Source organism: Stegostoma tigrinum, chromosome 24, assembly GCF_030684315.1.
Source record: "Stegostoma tigrinum isolate sSteTig4 chromosome 24, sSteTig4.hap1, whole genome shotgun sequence".
NCBI lineage: Eukaryota > Metazoa > Chordata > Chondrichthyes > Orectolobiformes > Stegostomatidae > Stegostoma > Stegostoma tigrinum.
In genome coordinates, this window is record NC_081377.1 from 2,464,808 (window position 1) to 2,486,312 (window position 21,505).

General features: G+C 45.4%; 1 protein-coding gene across 2 annotated transcripts in view; it reads left to right on the forward strand.

The window, feature by feature from the left end:
* col9a2 (procollagen, type IX, alpha 2) overlaps positions 1 to 21,505 on the forward strand; it is a 188,009-nt gene that overhangs the window by 72,317 nt on the left and 94,187 nt on the right. For both annotated transcript variants that reach the window (XM_048558361.2, XM_048558363.2), the window contains exons 9-12: positions 671 to 724; positions 1,828 to 1,875; positions 5,539 to 5,595; positions 5,834 to 5,887. In XM_048558361.2, coding sequence (XP_048414318.1) covers positions 671 to 724; positions 1,828 to 1,875; positions 5,539 to 5,595; positions 5,834 to 5,887 — 213 coding nt within the window. The remainder of the gene's footprint in view (positions 1 to 670; positions 725 to 1,827; positions 1,876 to 5,538; positions 5,596 to 5,833; positions 5,888 to 21,505) is intronic.

Below are 21,505 nucleotides of genomic sequence, written 5' to 3' on the forward strand. Positions count from 1 at the left end.
GTTAGAGATTCTTGTTGTTGGAGATGATCATGGCCTGTCACTTGTTTGGCTTGAATATTACAGCCCAAGCCTGAATGTTGTCCAGATCTTGCTTCATGCAGGACATGGGTTGATTAATTATCTTCAGTTGGCTTATTATGGCTTCATTTCTTTTATTGCACATTTCCCTACCTGTTTTCTACCTGTCACACATGAGCATTCTCTTTCACAGCATCGAACGTGCACCCTTGAGGTTGTGGAATGTACTTCTATAAATGCAAGTCTTCTCCTTTTCTTTGTATTTCATTTTGCTAAATCATATTATTCTACTTTCCCTTCATCTTTGATTAAACATTAATTTTCTGAAACCACCCTCAGAATACAATTTTTTTGATTCCTTTCCTTTCCTACATTTTCCAACTCATCTCTGTTGTACATTGACCAACTGTTGACTGTGCCAAACCATTTCCCTCATCCATACAGGAGTTGATTTCACCCTTCCTCTCATACACCATATCTTTTCCACTACTGTCCACTACCACCGCTCAACTACGAAAACTACACACTCCACAACTTCATTCCACTGCAATTTTCCACTGTACCAGATTAATTATTGTTACTGAACTGACCATTTGTTTCCAGTTAATGTCTAGTTGTGCTGCTATAATTCATGAACTAATTTATTTTGAAGGGTGCAGCAGGACGACTTGGAGCAATGGGGCAGCCAGGACCACCAGGTCAACAGGTATGCAGCATGTTTCCAAGTTTATCTTTGCAAGTTACACTTTATTTTGTGAACATAATAGCTTATTATCTAACATGGAGGTATTTGATGTCTTTTGGTAATTTTCTCCTTGTGTCCTGCAGGAAAAGATATAGCTATCTGAGAGCTACTGTATGTACACAATATGTCTGTATTCAGGTGCTTAGTTTAACTGATGAGTTATAAGATAGAAGAAACTACAATCCACTGGCCAAAATGTAACCTAAAAATTTGCATGGTTTAATTGTAGACTCTCAGAACCTTCAAAGTGAGCTACAGGTGAAATGTAATTGAGTAGTGTGAATGGTCTGTGTTCAGAATAACAGATATCCAAGCATCGAGTTGCAGGGAATCCTAATCACAAACAATGACCCACCTTTCAGCCTGAAAGGAGGCAAATCCTGTAGTTAGAATAGATTGATGGTGATGGGGTTCAAGTCCATAGCTCCCTGAAAATGGAAATATAAGTAGATAGGGTGGTAAAGAAGGCATATGACATGCTTGTCTTTATTGTTCGGGAACTTGAATACAAGAGTCAGGATGTCATGTTGCAGCTTTGTAAGACTTTAGGTAGACTGCACTTTGAGTATTGTGTTCAGGTACGGTCACCACATTACCGGAAGGATGTGGAGGCTTTAGAGAGGGTGCAGAAGGGGTTTACCAGAATGCTGCCTGGATTAGTGGGTATGAGCTATAAGGAGAGGCAAGAAAAACTCGGGAATTTTTGTCTGGAGCGGTGGAGGCTGGGGGGAGACTCATTAGAAGCCCATAAAATACTGAGGTACATAGATAGGGTTGACGGTCAGAATCTTTTTCCTAGAGTTGAAATGTCTAGTCCTAGGTGGCATGCATTTAAGGTTAGAGGGGAAAAGTTCAAAGGAAATGTGAGACGCACATTTTTGCATTTAAGGGACGTTTAGATAAGCACGTGAATACGCAAGGAATGGAGGGATATGGATCAATGGCAGGCAAAAGGAATTAGTTTTATTTGGCATCATGTTCAGCACAACATTGCAGGCCAAAGGGCCAGTTCCTGTACTGTACTGTTCTATGTTCTATAATGGTTATGTGCTCCGTTTGTACAGGGGCTTCCTGGTAACCTCCATGGTCCAGAGGGCAGTGCGGACCTCCTGGTAAGAATGACCAATTCAATGTTTCATCGTTGTATGATACTCTTAATTCAAAATTTAAAGTGGGCCCACTCTGACCCACTTTAATGTCAGGACGCAAGTGTCAACAACCAGTGCTCGTGAAATTGCTGGCACATTCAGTTCATGAAGTAATAACAGAACTTACTACTTGAGACAAGGGAGTGCAAATCTGAAGAACCAATGCATTTTCAACAAAAAATGCCATTGAACCCTTAAAATTCTGAATGAATGAAACAGGACAAATAGGAACAATCACTTTACAATAGCCAGTGAGAAGGGGCCATAGGTGTAAGAGATCTGAAACATAGGGCAGCATGAGAAAGAGCATCATATAGAGAATTGAGAGAATGTGTAAATCACTTGCAGAGTTGGTGACTGGGGCAGAAACTATGTTAATGTCCAGGATTGACTTGTACAAGTGGATTAAGAATAAAGAGATGTCGAGTATTGATAATCTGGTGGCAGATGATTGTGTGCAGGGTAAAACTGATGAAGGTAGAAGGGTTGTAACTTCCAGGGTGAAGTAACAATTCTGTGCAGCACTGTGTGCAGCTCATTTCCTCTGGTCTCTTGAGGTATAATGTAATAGCTTTGAATTCTGGAACTGTCTCAGAACTATAATGTATCAAGCTACTACACAAAACAATGTGTCCTTTTTCGGCACGACTGCTTCGACTTTTGCCTCTGAAGTGCACATTCCCTTCTCATATTGAGACTTTACCTGTCTTTGTTGCCTTGGTGTTCACCGGTGAAGGGTCTATCAAAACTCCTGCAAGTCCTGCACTGGGCTGGGTTGTTTCATATCTTCCCAGTTAAATTTGCAATTGTTGTTCTTGACTGGGCATCTTTGGGCTTGCACTTCCCCTTGTTAGATTGGAGATTGGATAATTGAAGAGCCCTGTTGCAGATCTTCATGATGTGTAGTCGGTAATTCATGATTTGAGCCTAGAAACAGTTGATTTTTTAAAAAATCATTCATGGGATGAGGACATGGCTGTCTAGGCATCTGAATTCATAGGCAATGCCTTCAGCTTCAGACCTCACAGTGTCTGACTTTGTGCTCATTCCCAGTACCATTACATAGTTTGTGACTCACCATGATTCTGCCAGGCAAACTGATGTTGATGTGGGAACTCTGTTGTGCTCTGACTACTCATGGCGGCAAACTGCTGACATAGGTGTAATCTCCTGGTGGACATAAAGATCAGTTACGAAAAGAGCCTCCGAGCTTCTTGTTGAAGAACTGATCAGAACGACAGCCTTGGTTGCCTGCAGGTAAAGGCCACATGTATGCTGATGTATAAGGAGGGGAGGAGAAGTAGAAAAGAATGCAGTCTGTTTGTATTTTATGATGAATGACAAAATGAACCAGAGAGGAGAATTGTTGGAGTGATCTGGAATATACTTGCCGTAGGAATGGTTGGGGCTGATTCATTAGTGACTGCCAAACAGGAATTAAATGTTTATGTGAAAATGAAGACTCTTAGAGATCGATGGGAAAAGAGAAAGTTCAGTGAGATTCATTAGATAACACTTTCAAAGAATTGGCACAGACCCAAAGAATTGAATGACCTTATTCCCTGCTGTGTAATTTGATAACACTTGGTATTTTGTAGCCCCCTCTGTCTTGACATGTCAGATCTGCCACCTTCATGCTTCAGTCTCACTACTGTGCCAGATAATCTTAGTTAGGGTGGCTGGGCATTTACAAATGGCTCTGAGGGTCTGGGACTTGGATATGAAAGATACATTTAGGATCAGAGTGCTTGATTATGTCCTTGTCAGTGGAGCCCGCTGTGGCATCTCCAGAGTGCTCACTGTCAGGCTCCTTTGGAAAATTACGGGCTCCCAGTACTTGTGAGCTGGAGGACTGTCATCATCACTCACCCTGCCCAGGAATGAGTGGGACTGAGAAAGAGTGTGGTTCAGCTGTAGACCAAGATCCTGAAAGTGTGATTCATTAGGTAAACAGAGGGCCAGAGCAGAGGCTCTTGGGGAATGGGAATGAAGAACAAGCTAAGTGAGAGCGGGATGCAGGATGTGGAGAGGGAGAGCGGGGCGCAGGATGTGGAGAGGGAGAGCGGGGCGCGTGATATGGAGAGTGAGAGGGAGAGCAGGGCGCGGGATGTGGAGAGGGAGAGTGGGCCGCAGGATGTGGAGAGGGAGAGCGGGGCACAGGATGTGGAGAGGGAAAGGGAGAGTGGGGCGCAGGATGTGGAGAGGGAGAGCGGGGCGCGTGATGTGGAGAGGGAGAGCGAGAGTGGGGCGCAGGATGTGGAGAGTGAGAGGGAGAGCGGGGCCTGGGATGTGGAGAGTGAGAGGGTGAGTGGGGCGCAGGATGTGGAGAGTGAGAGGGAGAGTGTGCCGTGGGATGTGGAGAGGGAGAGTAGGGCGCAGGATGTGGAGAGGGAGAGGGAGAGTGGGGCGCAGGATGTGGAGAGTGAGAGGGAGAGCGGGGCGCAGGATGTGGAGAGTGAGAGGGAGAGCGGGGCGCGGGATGTGGAGAGTGAGAGGGAGAGCAGGGCGCGGGGTGTGGAGAGGGAGAGTGGGCCGCGGGATGTGGAGAGGGAGAGCGGGGCATAGGATGTGGAGAGGGAAAGGGAGAGTGGGGCGCAGGATGTGGAGAGGGAGAGCGGGGCGCGTGATGTGGAGAGCGAGAGCGGGGCACAGGATGTGGAGAGGGAGAGGGAGAGGGAGAGTGGGGCGCGGGATGTGGAGAGTGAGAGGGAGAGCGGGGCGCAGGATGTGGAGAGGGAGAGGGAGAGTGGGGCGCGGGATGTGGAGAGTGAGAGGGAGAGCGGGGCGCGGGATGTGGAGAGGGAGAGGGAGAGTGGGACGCGGGATGTGGAGAGGGAGAGGGAGAGCAGGGCGCGGGATGTGGAGAGTGAGAGGGAGAGCGGGGCGCAGGATGTGGAGAGGGAGAGGGAGAGTGGGGCGCGGGATGTGGAGAGGGAGAGCGGGGCGTGGGATGTGGAGAGCGAGAGCAGGGCACGGGATGTGGAGAGGGAGAGGGGGACGCTGGATGTGGAGAGTGAGAGGGAGAGCGGGGCGCGGGATGTGGAGAGGGAGAGCGAGAGTGGGGCGCAGGATGTGGAGAGTGAGAGGGAGAGCGGGGCCTGGGATGTGGAGAGTGAGAGGGTGAGTGGGGCGCAGGATGTGGAGAGTGAGAGGGAGAGCGTGCCGTGGGATGTGGAGAGGGAGAGTGGGGCGCAGGATGTGGAGAGGGAGAGGGAGAGTGGAGCGCAGGATGTGGAGAGGGAAAGCGGGCCGCAGGATGTGGAGAGTGAGAGGGAGAGCGGGGCGCGGGATGTGGAGAGTGAGAGGGAGAGCAGGGCGCGGGATGTGGAGAGGGAGAGTGGGGCGCGGTATGTGGAGAGGGAGAGTGGGGCGCGGGATGTGGAGAGTGAGAGGGAGAGCAGGGCGCGGGATGTGGAGAGTGAGAGGGAGAGCGGGGCGCGGGATGTGGAGAATGAGAGGGAGAGCGGGGCGCGGGATGTGGAGAGTGAGAGGGAGAGCGGGGCGCGGGATGTGGAGAGCGAGAGCGGGGCGCGGGATGTGGAGAGGGAGAGCGGGGCGTGGGATGTGGAGTAGCCACTGAAATTTATTCCGAGTGTGTGTGACTAAATTATTTCTGCTTTCTTATAGTGCCCAACCTCTTGCCCTCCAGGTCTGAAAGGCCCACAGGGACTTCAGGGTCTCAAGGTGGGTTGCTCCTAAATCATGGAGCTAAATGTGTTTTATTTGTTTACTTTGCATTTTAAATGATGTAATTAGTTTAACACAGCTTAGCAAAATAGTAAAATTCTCAGTAGCAGTAAAAGTAGGCTGGTATGGTGAAAAGGTAATCATCACAGCCTACTCGATGCCAGCCATATTGCTGTTTCAGCAGAAGCAGAATGTGCAAAGATTAATTCACCAACTGTTACATTTTCATTCCTAGGGTCACAAGGGCAAACCAGGACCTCTGGGAGATTCTGGCATACAGGGACCCCCAGTGAGTATGTTTCAGACTCTTCCTGAATATAGCCGCATGGTTCTGGTATGGCACCAACGTTGACACAGTTATTTTAAATCCCTTTCTTTAATGTTTCAACAACTGGCTTAAGCTGATTATTTCAACTGAGCTCATTGTTGGGCTACAATGTTGCAGATTTTCAACCTAACATCAGCAGCATTGCAACTGGAGGGAACATCTGGAAAAAAATGAGATCCATCTATGACGCTAAGAATGAGAGCAAGAGAAAACAGAAGAAGTTTGTGAGTTGATGTGAGACAGAGAATGGCTAAGAAATTGGGACAGCCTGTGGTGAACATTGTGAATTGCTGTCTTTTCCAGACCCTCTAGAAGCGGGAGCCAGTGACTAGGATGAAGGGATAGCAGAGAGCACAGTGAGCTGTTGGTCAAACATTCTTTCTCTTCAGCCAAAGGAGAAAGAAAATGAACCTGTGTGAATAAACCAGGTGAAGGAAATAGGCTGCATCAGAGTCAGATTTGAAATAGAAAACCAAATTGAGAGAGACAGAAAGAAGGAAGAAAGCAGCAGGAAGTGTAAGATCAGAATTGATATAAGAGCAAAATACTGCAGATGGTGGAAGTTTGAAATAAAACAAAGCATTGGAGAAACTCAGCAAGTCTAGTGATATTTGTGGAGAGAAAAACGGAGATAACAATTGTGTCTAAAACATAAAACTTAGAAAATAAGTGCAGAAGTAGGCAGTTCAGCCCTTTGAGCCTGCACCAATACGACCATGGCTGGCCATGCAATCTCATTATCTCATTCCCACTTTCTCACCAAGCCCCTTGATCCCTTTAACTGCAGGGGCCGGTATCTGTCTGGTGAACCTTCACCCTTGATTAAGCTTCAAAAACATAAAATTCAAGAACTAGGTTAGCCTGGAGCAGTGTTTTTAGAGCAGTAAGACTGGGCTATTTCCTGGGTTTGGAGGTTGATGAGGTACAAAGATGGCCTTTAGTAGAGCGGTGTGCTTTTCCTGTCGGACATGGGCGACTAGGGAGAGTTTCCATGTTACTGATGATAATGTCTACAGGAAGTGTGTTTGGCTGCAAAACCTATTGGATTGCATGGACTGGTTGAGCGGCAGTTAGAGGCATTGAATTTACAGGAGCCAGGCAGTGTGATGGATGGTAGTTGCAGGATGGGAGAAAATCCACAGAAGTAGTGAAGTAGATAGGTTACTTCCAGGAAAGGCAGGAGGGGTAGGCAGGTGGTGCTGGCATTTCCTATGGCTATCCCCATCTCACACAAGGATGCTGGTTTGGAAAGTGTAGGTGGTGATGGACTTCCAGGGGAATGTAGCACTGACAGTCAGGTTTCTGGTACCGAGACTGGTGGGGCAGGTGAACTCGGGGCATGATTGGGAACATGGGACTGGGATATCATAGTGATTACAGCGAAACAGCTCAGAGATGGACAGAACTGGCAGTTCCAAGGTATACATGCTATAGGAAAGATAAGAGAGGGGAGCAACAGAGGAGGGGGAGTGGTGCTTTTGAGCGACAAGATTACAGCTGTTCTTAGGAGTATATTCCTGGGAAAACATCCAGGGAAGTTATTTGGGTGGAACTGAGAAATAAGAAAGGGATGATCACCTTATTGGGATTGTACTATAGACCACCCAATAGCCAGCGGGAAATTTAGAAACAGATGTGTAAGGTGATCTCAGTTATCTGTAACAAAGTAGGGTGGTTATGGTAGGGGGATTTTAACTTTACAAACATAGACTGGGACTGCCATAGTGTTGACGGCTTGGATGCAGAGGAATTTGTTAAGTATAAACAAGAACAGTTTCTGATTCAGTATGTGGATGTACCCACTAGAGAAGGTGCAAAACTTGACCTACTCTTGGTGATTGACATGTCGTTGGCTGGAAAATGGGAATCCAAAATTCAAAAATGAGGTAAAGAGATTCCAGAGACAGGATGTACCTGTTCGGGTGAAGGGCAAGGCTGGCAGGTTCAGGGAATGCTGGATGACTAGAGAAATTGAGGTTTTGGTCAAGAATAAGAAGGAAGCATATGTCAGCTATAGACAGCAGAAAATGAGAGAATCCCGAGAAGAGTATAAAAGCTAGGTAGGTGATTGCTGGGCCCCTTGCTGAGATGTTTGTATCATCGATTGCCACAGGTGAGGTGCCTGAAGACTAGAGGTTCGCGAATGTGGTGCACTAGTTAAGAAAGGTGGTAAGGAAAAGCCAGGGAACAAGAGCAGTGAGCCTGACATCGGTGGTGAGCAGGTTGTTGAAGGGAATCCTGAGAGACAGGATTTACATATATTTGGAAAGGCAAGGACTGATTAGGGATAGTCAACATGACCTTGTGCGTGGGAAATTATGTCTCACTAACTTGATCGAGTTTTCTGAAGAAGTAACAATGAACTTTGATGAGGCCAGCATGATGACATGATCTATACGGACTTTGGAAAGGCGGTTCAACAAGGTCGTTCACAAGGATAGATTACATAGAATACAGGGAGAAGTAGCCATTTGGATAAAGAACTGGCTTGAAGATAGAACACATAAGGTGGTGGTGAAGAGTTGCTTTTCAGACTGGAAACCTGTGACCAGCGGTATGCCACAAGTGTTGTCACTGGGTCCACTGCTTTCCATCATTTATTAAATGATTTGGATGTGAACACAGGAGGTATGGTTAGTAAGTTTGCAGATGACATCCAGAATAGCACAGGTCGTGGACAGCAAAGGTATCTCAGAGTACGATGAGATATTATTCAGATGGGCCAATGGGCCAAGAAGTGACAGATGGAGTTTAATTTAAACAAATGTGAGGCGCTTCATTTTGAAAAGGCAAATCAGGGCAGGACTTATAGACTTAATGGTAAATTTCCGTGGAAAATTCGCATAACAAAGAGACCTTGGAGTTCAGATCCATAGTTCCTCAAAATTGGAGTTCCACGTAGGCAAGATAGTGAATACGGCATTTGGCTTGCTTGCCTTTATTGGTCAGTGCATTGGGTACAGGAGGTGGGAGGTCATGTTGCGGTTCTGCAAGATATTGATTAGGCTGCTTTTGGAATACTGCGTGCAATCCTGGTCTCCCTGCTGTAGGAAGGATGTTGTGGAACTTGAAAGGATTCATAGAAGTCTTACAAGGTTGTTGCCAGGGTTGGAGGGTTTGAGTTATAGGGAGAGGCTGAATAGGCTGGGGCTGTTTCCCTGGAGCGTTGGTTTAAGTAGGAGGTAAAAATTTAAAACAGACCCAAAGGGCAACCTTTTAATGCAGAGGGTGGTGCGTATACAGAATGAGCTGGCAGAGGACGTGGTAGAGGCTGGTACGATTGTAACATTTAAAAGGCATCTGGATTGATGTATGAACCGGAAGAATTTAGAGGTATATGAGCCAAATGGGACTAGATTAATTTAGGATATCTGGTCTGCATGGATAACTTGGACCAAAGGGTCTTTTTTCATGCTGTACATCTCTATGACCCTATCTATAAATCACACAATAGCAAGGATGTCCTTCTGCAGACTATGAGACCAAACCTGCATACATTACTCAAGATCTGGCCTCACCAGTGCCCTGTATGACTGCAGCAAGACATCCCTACTCCGATACTCAATCCCTCTCGCTATGAGGGCCAGCATGCCATTAGCTTTCCTCACTGCCTGCCAACCTTCAGCAACTGTTCCACGATGACCAGCTCTCATTGCACCTCGCCTTTTCCTAAACTGCCACCATTCAGTTCATTATCTGCCTTCCTGTTTTGCCACCAAAGTGGATAACCTCACATTTATCCATATTATATCACATTTGCCAAGTATTTTCTCACTCAGCCAGTCTGCCCAAGTCACCTTGGAGCATCTTAGCATCTTCTTCACAGCACACTTCCACGCAGCTTAATGTCATCTGCTAATTTGAAGACTTTGCAGTCAATTCCTTTGTCAAATTGTTAATGTACATTGTGAACAGTTGGGGTCCGAGCACTGAACCCTGTGGTACCTCACTCTTCACTGCCTGCCGCTCTGAAAAGGACATGTTTATTCCATCTCTCTGCTTCCTGTCTGCCAACCAGGTATCGATCTGTGTCAATATATTACCTCCAATATCATGAAGTTTAATTTTGCTTACTAATCTCTTATGTGGAATCTTGTCAAAAGTCTTTTGAATATCCAGATACACAACATCTACTGATTCGCCCTTGTGCAGTGTACTGATCACATCCTCAAAAGTATTCCAGAAAATTTGTCAAACATGGTTTCTCTTTAGTGAATCTCGTTTGACCCTTCTTGAAAATTCCTGGCAGGGATTAGATCTGACCCAAGGAGAGGGATCAGGGTGTGGGTCTTGGGTCTCATGGAGACGGTAGGTTAGGGTGCCGGATTGAGTCATTGCGAATGAGAGATAATCATGCCAGTAATTCTCAGCACATTTCTTTGTGATACGACAACTCAAGCACCTCTTCCCTGTGCTCCAAACCAGAACATTCCTCTGACATGGTCTTTCTAAAGTGAAGTCTTATTCAGCTGGGCAATAATGCTATGTTCCTAATGATCTGCTGTGTAGCACAGCCAACAGAGCACTCTATAACCACAACACCTTTACCAACGCAGCATTTCCGAAGACACATAACAGGACTGATGATCAATTCAGATGTATCAAGTCTCAAAGGAGCTGTGACAGCAGAAGACCAAATCCTTGATCATAAATGTGAGTTCTAAGAGGCATCTTAAAGAAACAAAGAGACCATGATAATGGGGAAGAAAAAAACTTTTGGGGAAATTTCAGAACTTAGGATCCAGGGAGCTGAAGGCACAGAGCCAGAATTGGAGGAGTGTAGAGACTTTTGTGGATTGTAAAACTCGATGAGATTATAGAGATAGAGGTGTATACAAGGATTTGAAAACAATGTTATGCACTCTAAAAGTCAAGATTTTGAGGATCAGGGACCAATGTCGATCGGTGAGCACAGAAGTGATAAGTGAATTGGTGTGACTTTAGGTTTGTGAAGCAAAATTTTGGTTGATCTCGTGTTGATGAAGGGTGAATGTTGAAGTTGACCAAGAGCATACTGGAGGATTTCAGTTTGGAGATAGGAAAGGCATGCATGCTGAGAACTGTAGCAGTGGATATAATGAAATAGGACAGAGACAGGTAATGTTATGAAATGGATGTAGACTTTGTGAAAATGTGAATTTAAGGTGATGGAGGTCAAGTTCGGGTCATATTTGCAGACAGAATGATTTAGCCGCTAACAGTAAGGGATGGAGATGGTGACTTGGAAGGGTATTTGTGATGGGTCTGAAGACAATGGCTTTAATCTTCCAGTATTTAGTTGGGGGACATTCCTGCTCATCCAGAATTTGAGATGAGACAAGTGCATGGATGGGTGGAGACCGAGTGGTGAGATTGAGCTGACAGTGTAGATAATATCATTAAGGGGCAGCATGGAGATGAGAAAAAGGAGGAGGCCAGCGATAGATTTTGGGGATCCCCAGGAGTAGCGGTGTCAGAGTAGGAAGCAAATTCATTAAAGGAGATTCCCTGGCTATAATAGAATGGGTTGAAATAGATGAGGGTAGTTATACCTAACTGGACAACAGGAGAAATGGTGTTTGTGGAAGTTTGGTTCATCATGCCAAAGACTGCGACCAGAACAAGAAGGATGAGGTTAAATAGTTTACCCTAGCATGTGTCACAGAGGGTAATCTTTCTGATTTTGTTGAGGACTGTAGCAAGGTCAGATACCTGATTGGAAAGGTTCAAACATGGAGCATCTTTGCTGTCCTCTTCCCCAAGTGCTGAGCTGTCCCAATGGCAGCCATACCTTCTGAGATAACGATTGGTTCAGTTTATCTGAAGGGATTGTCATGCCTGGGATCGTTGTTCGCAAAGAGAGAGAAGACTTTGTTCAGAGGCACTTAGTAAGGTCTAACAAAGGCAACAGGATGGATGGAGTGGGTCTGATATAGCAATCAAGATGTAGCTAGTGGCTTTCCAGCTGAAAGAAATAAAACCAAGGGTTTTCTAACCACTAATGCAGGGTTCTTGTGGGACAATGCTAGTGTCCCTACGTCTGAGCCAGGAGACCTGAGTTCAAGCCCCATCAGCTCTAGGGGTGTAAAATCACATCCCTGAACAGATTGATTAGAAAATATCTTTCCAACCACTATTCAGTACAATGTAGTTTGCTTTATTTGCCCTTATTTTCTAAAAATCTTGAGAAAGCATAAAAATGGTATTTCTGTACACCCATACAGACAGAATTGTAAGTGTACAATGGCCTGGGAGAAATCAATCACTTAGAACCCAAGATTTACAAAATTGTCCACCTCAATATTCTCCTATTCTGATAAAAATGAATTGATAGAGATTATCTGTGATTAATGAACAGCTGCTTACCGTTGTTTCGATCAACTACCTGGCTGATAGGAAGTGAACAAGCTGGTCTTTCTTGGTCTGAACTTTTTGAATGATCTAGCTTTTTGACTTCTCATTGATGTTGTCTCAAGTATTGATCAGTTCTGCCCACTGTAAGGTACAATCCCTCCTTTTGCAAATACACAAGTTTATGTTTATTTAGCAAGGGTTAAGAAGTGTAACAGCCTCAGTATTTTGGGAAGTGAGTGAGCTCCGTTTTTCAAGGAATTAGATCTTAACGTGAAGTAATGGTGGAATCAACATTTGTAGCTAAGTCACATAATACAATACACACTGTTCCCTGTATTATTTCTGTATGTAATATTTAATAACATACCATGAATATAGCTCACATCTGCTAATGGGCATAACATTTTCTGTAAGAAAACACCACGTTATTGTGTGTAACAATGTATATGTTATATAAGGCACACTATATTACACGGGATAACAATATTATCTAGCACAGTGGACTGGCTATAACAGTGTTAATGTTGCAGAATGATAGAGTATGTCAAAGGGTGTAACATTGATGTATGGTTTATATATGAATACTTTATCAAGGAATAACTATATCATATAACTGTGTGTGTCATCAGGTATGTCACTTTAAGTTAGAAAGTAACATCATATCTCAATAGGTGTAACACGCTGTGTACGTTGTCTTACGGGGTGTAGCACTGGAAACAAAATATGTTTATAAATATATATAAAAACGCAACATATATTATGGGGTAAAACACTATTCACCTACCCTCCATCTCCACTTCTTGTTGCTGCAGAAAGGCAGCCAACATTATGGAAGACCCCTCCCACCCCGATTATACTCTCTTTCAACCTCTTACGTTAGGCAGAGATACAAAAACATAATAAACACGTATACCAATAGGTTCAAGATCAGCTTCTTCCCTGCTGCTGAATGGACCTCTCAAATTTCAAATCCAATGCTGACGTTGCTTTTGTGCACTTCCTGTGCAGCCGTAACCTTGTATGCCTCTCTCGGTCTAAGCACCCTATGGTCTGTATGTTATGATCTGTCTGTACTATACGCAAAATAAAACTTCTTATTGTACTTAGGTACATGTGACAACAACAAATCAAATCATTTGTGGCTCAAATCAGTGGACCACCGTTTGTGGAGGAGGGATTTTAAAGTTGGTGAAGTTAATAATCAGGCTATTGGGCTTCTCCCCCCACCTGTCCATCTTCATAACTCACTTATCTGCTCCTCCTGTCCTACTGACCAGCCACAATAACCCCTTTTTCTGCATTCATCAATTGCCATCTCACCTCACCCCCAGTCACAGCCCGCTCCCTCTATTTATTTCTCGACTGCCCTCTCCCTCCCAGTCCCTAAGAAGGGTTCTGACCCAAAATGTTGACTTTCCTGCTCCTCGGATGCTGCCTGACCTGTCTGCCTGTTTTTCAAGCTCCACGTTTTTTGATTCTATGTTCCAGCATCTCCTGTTCTTACTGTCTCATAATATTTCTGGACATCCCAGTTGATCCTTTTGCACATCTTCCACCCACTGGGATTGTCTCAGGGCTTTCCTACACAAGGTGTAACACCTGCCTGTTATTTCCTCCCTCCTCACTATTCAATGTCCCATCACACCTTCCAAATGAAGCAGCACTTCACCTACACTTCATTCAATCCAGTCTACTGTTTCCCATGTTCGCAACATTGTCTCCTCTACACTGAGGAGATAAAATGCAGACTAGGTAATTGCTTTGCAGATCACCTACAATTCTGTCCACAAAAAGTACACTGAGGTTTTAGTTGCCTGCCACTTCGACACACCAACATATTCCCTGGCTGTCATCTCTCTCCTAGGTTTGCAGCAGTGCTCTCGCAAATTGAATGTTCCTCCTGCAGAATGTGGGAGGTAAGGGTCACCACTAGTGTACCTGCTGACTACATCTGTGGAAAGTGCACCCAACTCCAGCTCCTTGAAAACCGCGTTAGGGAACTGGAGCTGGAGCTGGATGAACTTCGGATCATTCGGGAGGCAGAGGGGGTTATTGAGAGGAGTTACAGGGAGGTAGTCACTCCTCAAGTACAGGAAAAAGGCAGATGGGTTACGGTCAGGGGACGGAAAGGGAACCGGCAGGCAGTGCAGGGATCCCCTGTGGCCGTTCCCCTCAACAATAAGTATACCGTTTTGGATACTGTTGGGGGGGATGACTTACCAGGGGAAAGCAGTGGGGCACAGGTCTCTGGCACAGAGTCTGTCCCTGCTGCTGAGAAGGGAAGGGGGAAGAGGAGCAGAGCAGTAGTCATTGGGGACTTCATAGTTAGGGGGACAGATAGGAGGCTCTGTGGAGATGAGAGAGACTCACAGTTGGTGTGTTGCCTCCCAGTTGCCAGGGTGCGTGATGTCTCTGATCGTGTTTTTGGGATCCTTAAGGGGGAGGGGGAGCAGCCCCAAGTCGTGGTCCACATTGGCACCAGCGACATAGGTAGGAAGAGAGACGGGGATTTAAGGCAGAAATTCAGGGAGCTACGATGGAAGCTGAGAGCTAGGACGAACAGAGTTGTCTCTGGTTTGTTGCCCGTGCCACGTGCTAGTGAGGCAAGGAATAGGGAGAGAGAGGAGTTGAACACGTGGCTACAGGGATGGTTTTGGATTCTTGGATAATTGGGGCTCTTTCTGGGGTAGGTGGGACCTCTACAAGCAAGATGGTCTTCACCTGAACCAGAGGGGTACCGATATCCTGGGGGGGAAATTTGCTAAGGCTGTTCGGGTGGGTTTAAACGAATTCAGCAGGGGGATGGGCACCAAAATTGTAGTTCGACTATAGAAAAGGTTGAGAGTAGGGTGGTCCGAAATAAAGTTTCAGGGAAGCAAGATGGCACTGGAAAGCAAGAAGTTGGATTGAAGTGTGTCTACTTCAATGCCAGGAGCGTCCGGAAAAAGGTGGGTGAACTTGCAGCATGGGCTAGTACCTGGGACTTTGATGTTGTGGCCATTTCAGAGACATGGATTGAGCAGGGACAGGAATGGTTGTTGCAGCTTCCGGGATTTAGATGTTTCAGTAAGAACAGAGAAGATGGTGAAAAGGGTGGAGGTGTGGCATTGTTGGTCAAGGACAGTATTACAGTTGCAGAAAGGATGTTTGGGGACTCGTCAACTGAGGTAGTATGGGCTGAGGTTAGAAACAGGAAAGGAGAGGTCACCCTGTTGGGAGTTTTCTATAGGCCTCCGAATAGTTCCAGAGATGTAGAGGAAAGGATAGCAAAGATGATTCTCGATAGGAGTGAGAGAGACAGAGTAGTTGTCATGGGGGACTTCAACTTTCCAGATATTGACTGGGAACACTATAGTTCGAGTACTATAGATGGGTCAGTTTTTGTCCAGAGTGTGCAGGAGGGCTTCTTGACACTGTATTTAGATAGGCTTGGTGCGACTGTCTGATGGTATGCTAGGGTTTCTTCTTCTACGGCTATGAGCCATACACATCAGAAAGCGGCAAACGCAAAAAACGAAAAAACTAGACCTGCAAAATAAACTAGATAAACTCACACAAAATAACAACACAGACAGCACAGAAGCATGGATAAAAAACTTATCTGACCGACCATTAACAGACACTGAAAAAGCCGTCTTAGTAAAAGGATTAAATTACAACTTCCGGGATTCGGACAAGAAAGATTTCTTAGCAGCATTAGAAACAACACTGAAAGACAACAAACTCACAGAAGAAACCCAGCAAACCATCAGACAGACAGTCGCACCAACACTAAGCAGGAAAAAGGAAGAAAACACACTCAACACACAAGAAAGGAAAGCCCTAAAAGGACTCAAAAAAGATAAAAACATCGTTATCCTACCTGCAGACAAAGGACGCCTGACAGTCATTTTAAACCGAACAGACTACATTGAGAAAGCGAACGCACTGCTTGCAGATACCGACACTTACCAACAGGTGGCGATAGACCCGACCCCACAACGAGAGAACCGAATCACAGCCTTACTCAAAAAACTTCAAAAATCTGGAGAATTAAACAAGAGAGACTTCCAAAAAATGAAACCAGATGGATCCAACACACCACGCTTCTACGGACTACCAAAAATTCACAAACCAGAAGCCTCCCTCAGACCCATAGTCTTGCTACCTGGAAGACCAAGCTACAGATTAGCCAAGGAACTACACCAAAGACTAAAACACCTCGTAGAAGACTCCCACCACTCCATTCGCTCCACCCAAGAATTCCTGAACACCAAAGACACCAAGATAGAAGAGGATGAAATAATGGTCTCCTTTGACGTAACAGCCCTGTTCACATCCATCAACATCAACCTGGCCAAAGAAACACTGATGACACTATTAGAAGAACCGAAGACACATACACCAGACACCACCAACCTCATCAGCAAAGACAACATCATCAAGCTAGTGGACCTATGCCTCACCACCCACTTCACTTTCAATAACAAAACCTACAGACAAACCAACGGTACACCCATGGGATCTCCGATATCAGGGTTCTTAGCAGAGGCAGTAATGCAGAGACTCGAACAAACAGCTCTGCCAATCATCCAACCCAAACTTTGGGTCCGCTATGTGGATGACACCTTTGTCATCACTAAACAAAACAAATTAGAGGAAACGTTCAAGACCATCAATGATACCCTTTACTGGCATAACATTCACAAAAGAGGAGGAAAACAACAGCAAACTGCCATTCCTAGATGTCACAGTAGAGCGAACAGCCAATGGGGAACTTCAAACCAGCGTCTACAGGAAAACAACACATACGGACCAAATACTGAACTACAGGAGCAACCATCCCAACACCCACAAACGAAGCTGCATTAGAACATTATTCCAAAGAGCCACCACACACTGCAGCACAAAGGAACTACGCAGAGCAGAGGAAAATCACCTAAACAGCGTATTCAAAAAGAACGGGTACCCTATGAACACAGTCCGCCGATTTCTCAGCAATAAACCCAAACAAACAGACAAAACAGGCTCAGAAACCATAACCACTCTCCCCTACATCAAAGACATTTACGAAATGACTGCCAGACTACTCGGACCTCTTGGCATCAGGGTAGCCCACAAACCCACCAACACACTAAAACAGCAGCTAATGAACTTAAAAGACCCTATACAGGCAAGAAATAAAACGAACGTCATCTACAAAATACCTTGCAAGAACTGTGACAAACACTACATTGGACAAACTGGCAGAAAGCGAGCCACCAGGATACATGAACATCAACTAGCCACAAAACGACATGACCCACTATCACTCGTATCCTTACATACAGATAAAGAAGGACACCACTTTGATTGGGACAACACATCCATCCTAGGACAAGCCAAACAGAGACATGCACGAGAATTCCTAGAAGCATGGCATTCCAACCGGAACTCCATCAACAAACACATTGATTTGGAGCCAATCTACCATCCCCTGAGAAAAAGAACAGGAAATGACATCACCAATGCAGGAAATGACATCACCAACCCAAGGAAACCTAACCAGATAAATAGAAAGCGGGACCTAACACCAGCGCTTCGTCAGAGGCTCACTGATGATGTTACCTAGAATGGTGACAAAATGTCTGAAAACGAACCTTTCAGCTCAGCGAGCAAACTCACATCCAGAGCTTTCTATAGGCAGTTAAGGAATAAAAGTATGACGAAAGTATGATTAGGCCCAATCAAGGATAGTAGTGGTAAGTTGTGTGTGGAGTCAGATGAGATAGGGGAAGCGCTAAATGAATATTTTTCAACAGTATTCACTCTAGAAAACGACAATTTTGTCGAGGAGAATGCTGAGATACAGGCTACTAGACTAGGTGGGATTGAGGTTCAGAAGGAAGAGGTATTAGAAATCCTTCAGAAGGTGAAGATAGATAAGTCCCCTGGGCCAGATGGGATTTATCCTCGGATCCTATGGAAAGCCAGGGAGGAGATTGCCGAGCCTTTGGCATTGATCTTTAACTCGTCATTGTCTACAGGAATAGTGCCAGATGACTGGAGGATAGCAAATGTAGTTCCCCTGTTCAAGAAGGGGAGTAGAGACAACCCTGGTAATTATAGACCAGTGAGCCTTACCTCAGTTGTTGGTAAAGTGTTGGAAAAGGTTATAAGGGATAGGATTTATAATCATCTAGAAAAGAATAAATTGATTAGGGATAGTCAGCATGGTTTTGTGAAGGGAAGGTGGTGCCTCACAAACCTTATTGAGTTCTTTGAGAAGGTGACCAAACAGGAGGATAAGAGTAAACCGGTTGATGTGGTGTATATGGATTTCAGCAAGGCGTTCGATAAGGTTCCCCACAATAGGCTATTGTACAAAATGTGGAGGAATGGAATTGTGGAAGATATAGCAGTTTGGGTCGGAAATTGGCTTGCTGAAAGAAGACAGAGGGTGGTAGTTGATGAGAAATGTTCATCCTGGAGACCAGTTACTAGTGGTGTACCGCAAGGGTCGGTGTTGGGTCCACTGCTGTTTGTCATTTTTATAAATGACCTGGATGAGGGCGTAGAAGGATGGGTTAGTAAATATGCAGACGACACTAAGGTCGGTGGAGTTGTGGATAGTGACGAAGGATGATGTAGGTTGCAGAGAGACATAGATAAGCTGCAGAGCTGGGCTGAGAGGTGGCAAATGGAGTTTAATGCAGACAAGTGTGAGGTGATGCACTTTGGTAGGAGTAAACAGAAAGTACAGGGCTAATGGTAAGATTCTTAGTAGTGTAGATGAGCAGAGAGATCTCGGCGTCCAGGTACGCAGATCCTTGAAAGTTGCCACTCAGGTTGACCGGGCTGTTTAGAAGACATACAGTGTTTTAGCTTTTATTAATAGAGGGATCGAGTTCCGGAACCAAGAGGTTATGGTGAAGCTGTACAAAACTCTGGTGGGGCCGCTCTTGGAGTATTGTGTACAGTTCTGGTCACCGCATTATAAGAAGTATGTGGAAGCTTTGGAAAGGGTGCAGAGGAGAATTACTAGGATGTTGCCTGGTATGGAGGGAAGGTCTTACAAGGAAAGGCTGAGGGACTTGAGGCTGTTTTCATTAGCGAGAATAAGGTTGAGAGGTGACTTAATTGAAACATAAAATAATCAGAGGGTTAGGTAGGGTGGATAGGGAGAGCCTTTTTCCTAGGATGGTGACGGCGAGCACGAGGGGGCACAGCTTTAAATTGAGGGGTGAAAGATATAGGACAGATGTCAGAGGTAGTTTCTTTACTCAGAGTAGTAAGGGAATGGAACGCTTTGCCTGCAACGGTAGTAGATTCGCCAACTTTAAGTACATTTAAGTCGTCATTGGACAAGCATATGGACATACATGGAATAGTGTGGGTTAGATGGGCTTGAGATCGGTATGGCAGGTCGGCACAACATCGAGGGCCTGTACTGTGCTGTAATGTTCTATGTCCTATGTTCTACAAGCTGGAAGAACAGCACATCATTTTCAGCTTGGGAGCCCTGCAGCCTTCTACACTCAACCTCAATAATGTTTGGGCCTAAGCACCTTCTCCCAAGACCTTATCCCAAGCCCCATACACCAGGCCATAGTCATCATAGCTGCTGCGACCAAAACCAAGCCTTTGTCAGCTACTAATGGTCTGCACTAGCTGAGTTTTTCCAGAAATTTCTGTTTTGGTTTCTCATTTCCAATATCCGCAATTCTTTGGTTTTTTTGTGCAGTATTTCTATGGCTGCTGTTGTCAGTTGCTGCAAGCAGGGACAAATCTTGAATGTACAGAATAATCTCACTTGTATTATTGTAGCGTTTAGGACTAAAAATTTGCTTCAAATTGGGAATGTTGCATTAAAGCCTTGATTTTATTATGAAACAGATTGAGTTGGACACAGTAAATGCCAAACCCCATCAAACCTTAAGGCGCCAGCAGGTTGTGTGGCACGCTCTGAGCCTTCTCACTGACTTATTTATTTAGATATTCATCAGGGTAATAATTCACTTGAGTCAGATTTCTAAAACTCTCAGTCAAAGACCCTAGGCAGATGTGTTTGCATGACAGTCTGTTGCCTGGAATTATGCAATTCCTCATGCAATCAAGATTCAGTTAATGTCACGGATACCTCTTGTATCTGCATGTTAAACTGCACCTTCGCAGATGATTGGGATGCTGTTCCTGCATTGGTATCTCACACTGTGATATATCAGACAGAGCAGCACAGTGGCTCAGTGGTTAGCATTGCTGTCTCACAATGTAGGGACCCTCATTCGACTCCAGCCTTGGGGTGACTGTGTGGAGTCTGCACGCTCTCCTTGTGTCTGTGTGGGTGGCTTCTGGTTTTGGCCCACAGTCAATGATGTGCAAGTTAGGCGGATAGGCCATTGCCCTGTAGTATCCAGGGATGTGCAGGCGAGGTGGGTTGCAAAATTGTGGGTGTAGGGTGTGGGGCTGGAGCTGAGTCTGAGGGGAGGGGGTGCTCTTTGGAGGGTTGATGCAGACTCGATGGGCCGAATGGCATCTTTCCACACATTCTGGGGTTTCTTTGATTATTGGATAAACCTTCATATATATCGGCTCCAATGTTCCAATGGCCAGATAGTCATTGGAGCAGTGCAGACTGGAATTTCATGTTGGGACCCTGTGGGTTCCCCGATGCAGGGTACTCAGCAAGAATTGCCTGGAATATTGAAAATTCTGATGATCAAATCTCCCACGTCAGTAATGGTCAGAGCAATCACAACTGGAATGTCCATTTATGTTTTATAGCTATAACTGAAAAGATAGTGGATTACAAACCTACTCCAACTCCTGGGAAAATATTACATTTTCTGATCCCTGACAGCTGTAATCTGACCCTCAGCACCACCCTGACCTGACTCTCCCACCCGTAGGTCCTGAACCCACCCAGGACGCCTCCTCCCTCTTACCCTAGACCTGACATCCCTGAGCACCCCGGTGCCTAACTTCATCCAGACCCCACTCTGTCCCCGACACCCATGGGATGACTCAACACCTAACATGCCCCTTCTAGCATCCACTGTCCAATTCCTGATTCCACTGACCCTATCTACCCACCGACCTGATCCATGCTGGACCCAACATCCCTGTTCCCAACCTGATCCTAAACTCTGCCATGTTACTTGACTCCTACATCCCCCATCATTTCAACCTGACCTGACAGAACAACTTGATCTCTCCCAAGCAAACCTTTACTTAACTGGGACCCAATCCACTTGGCACCCTCTTCCTTGTGACCACCTCTCCCCTTGC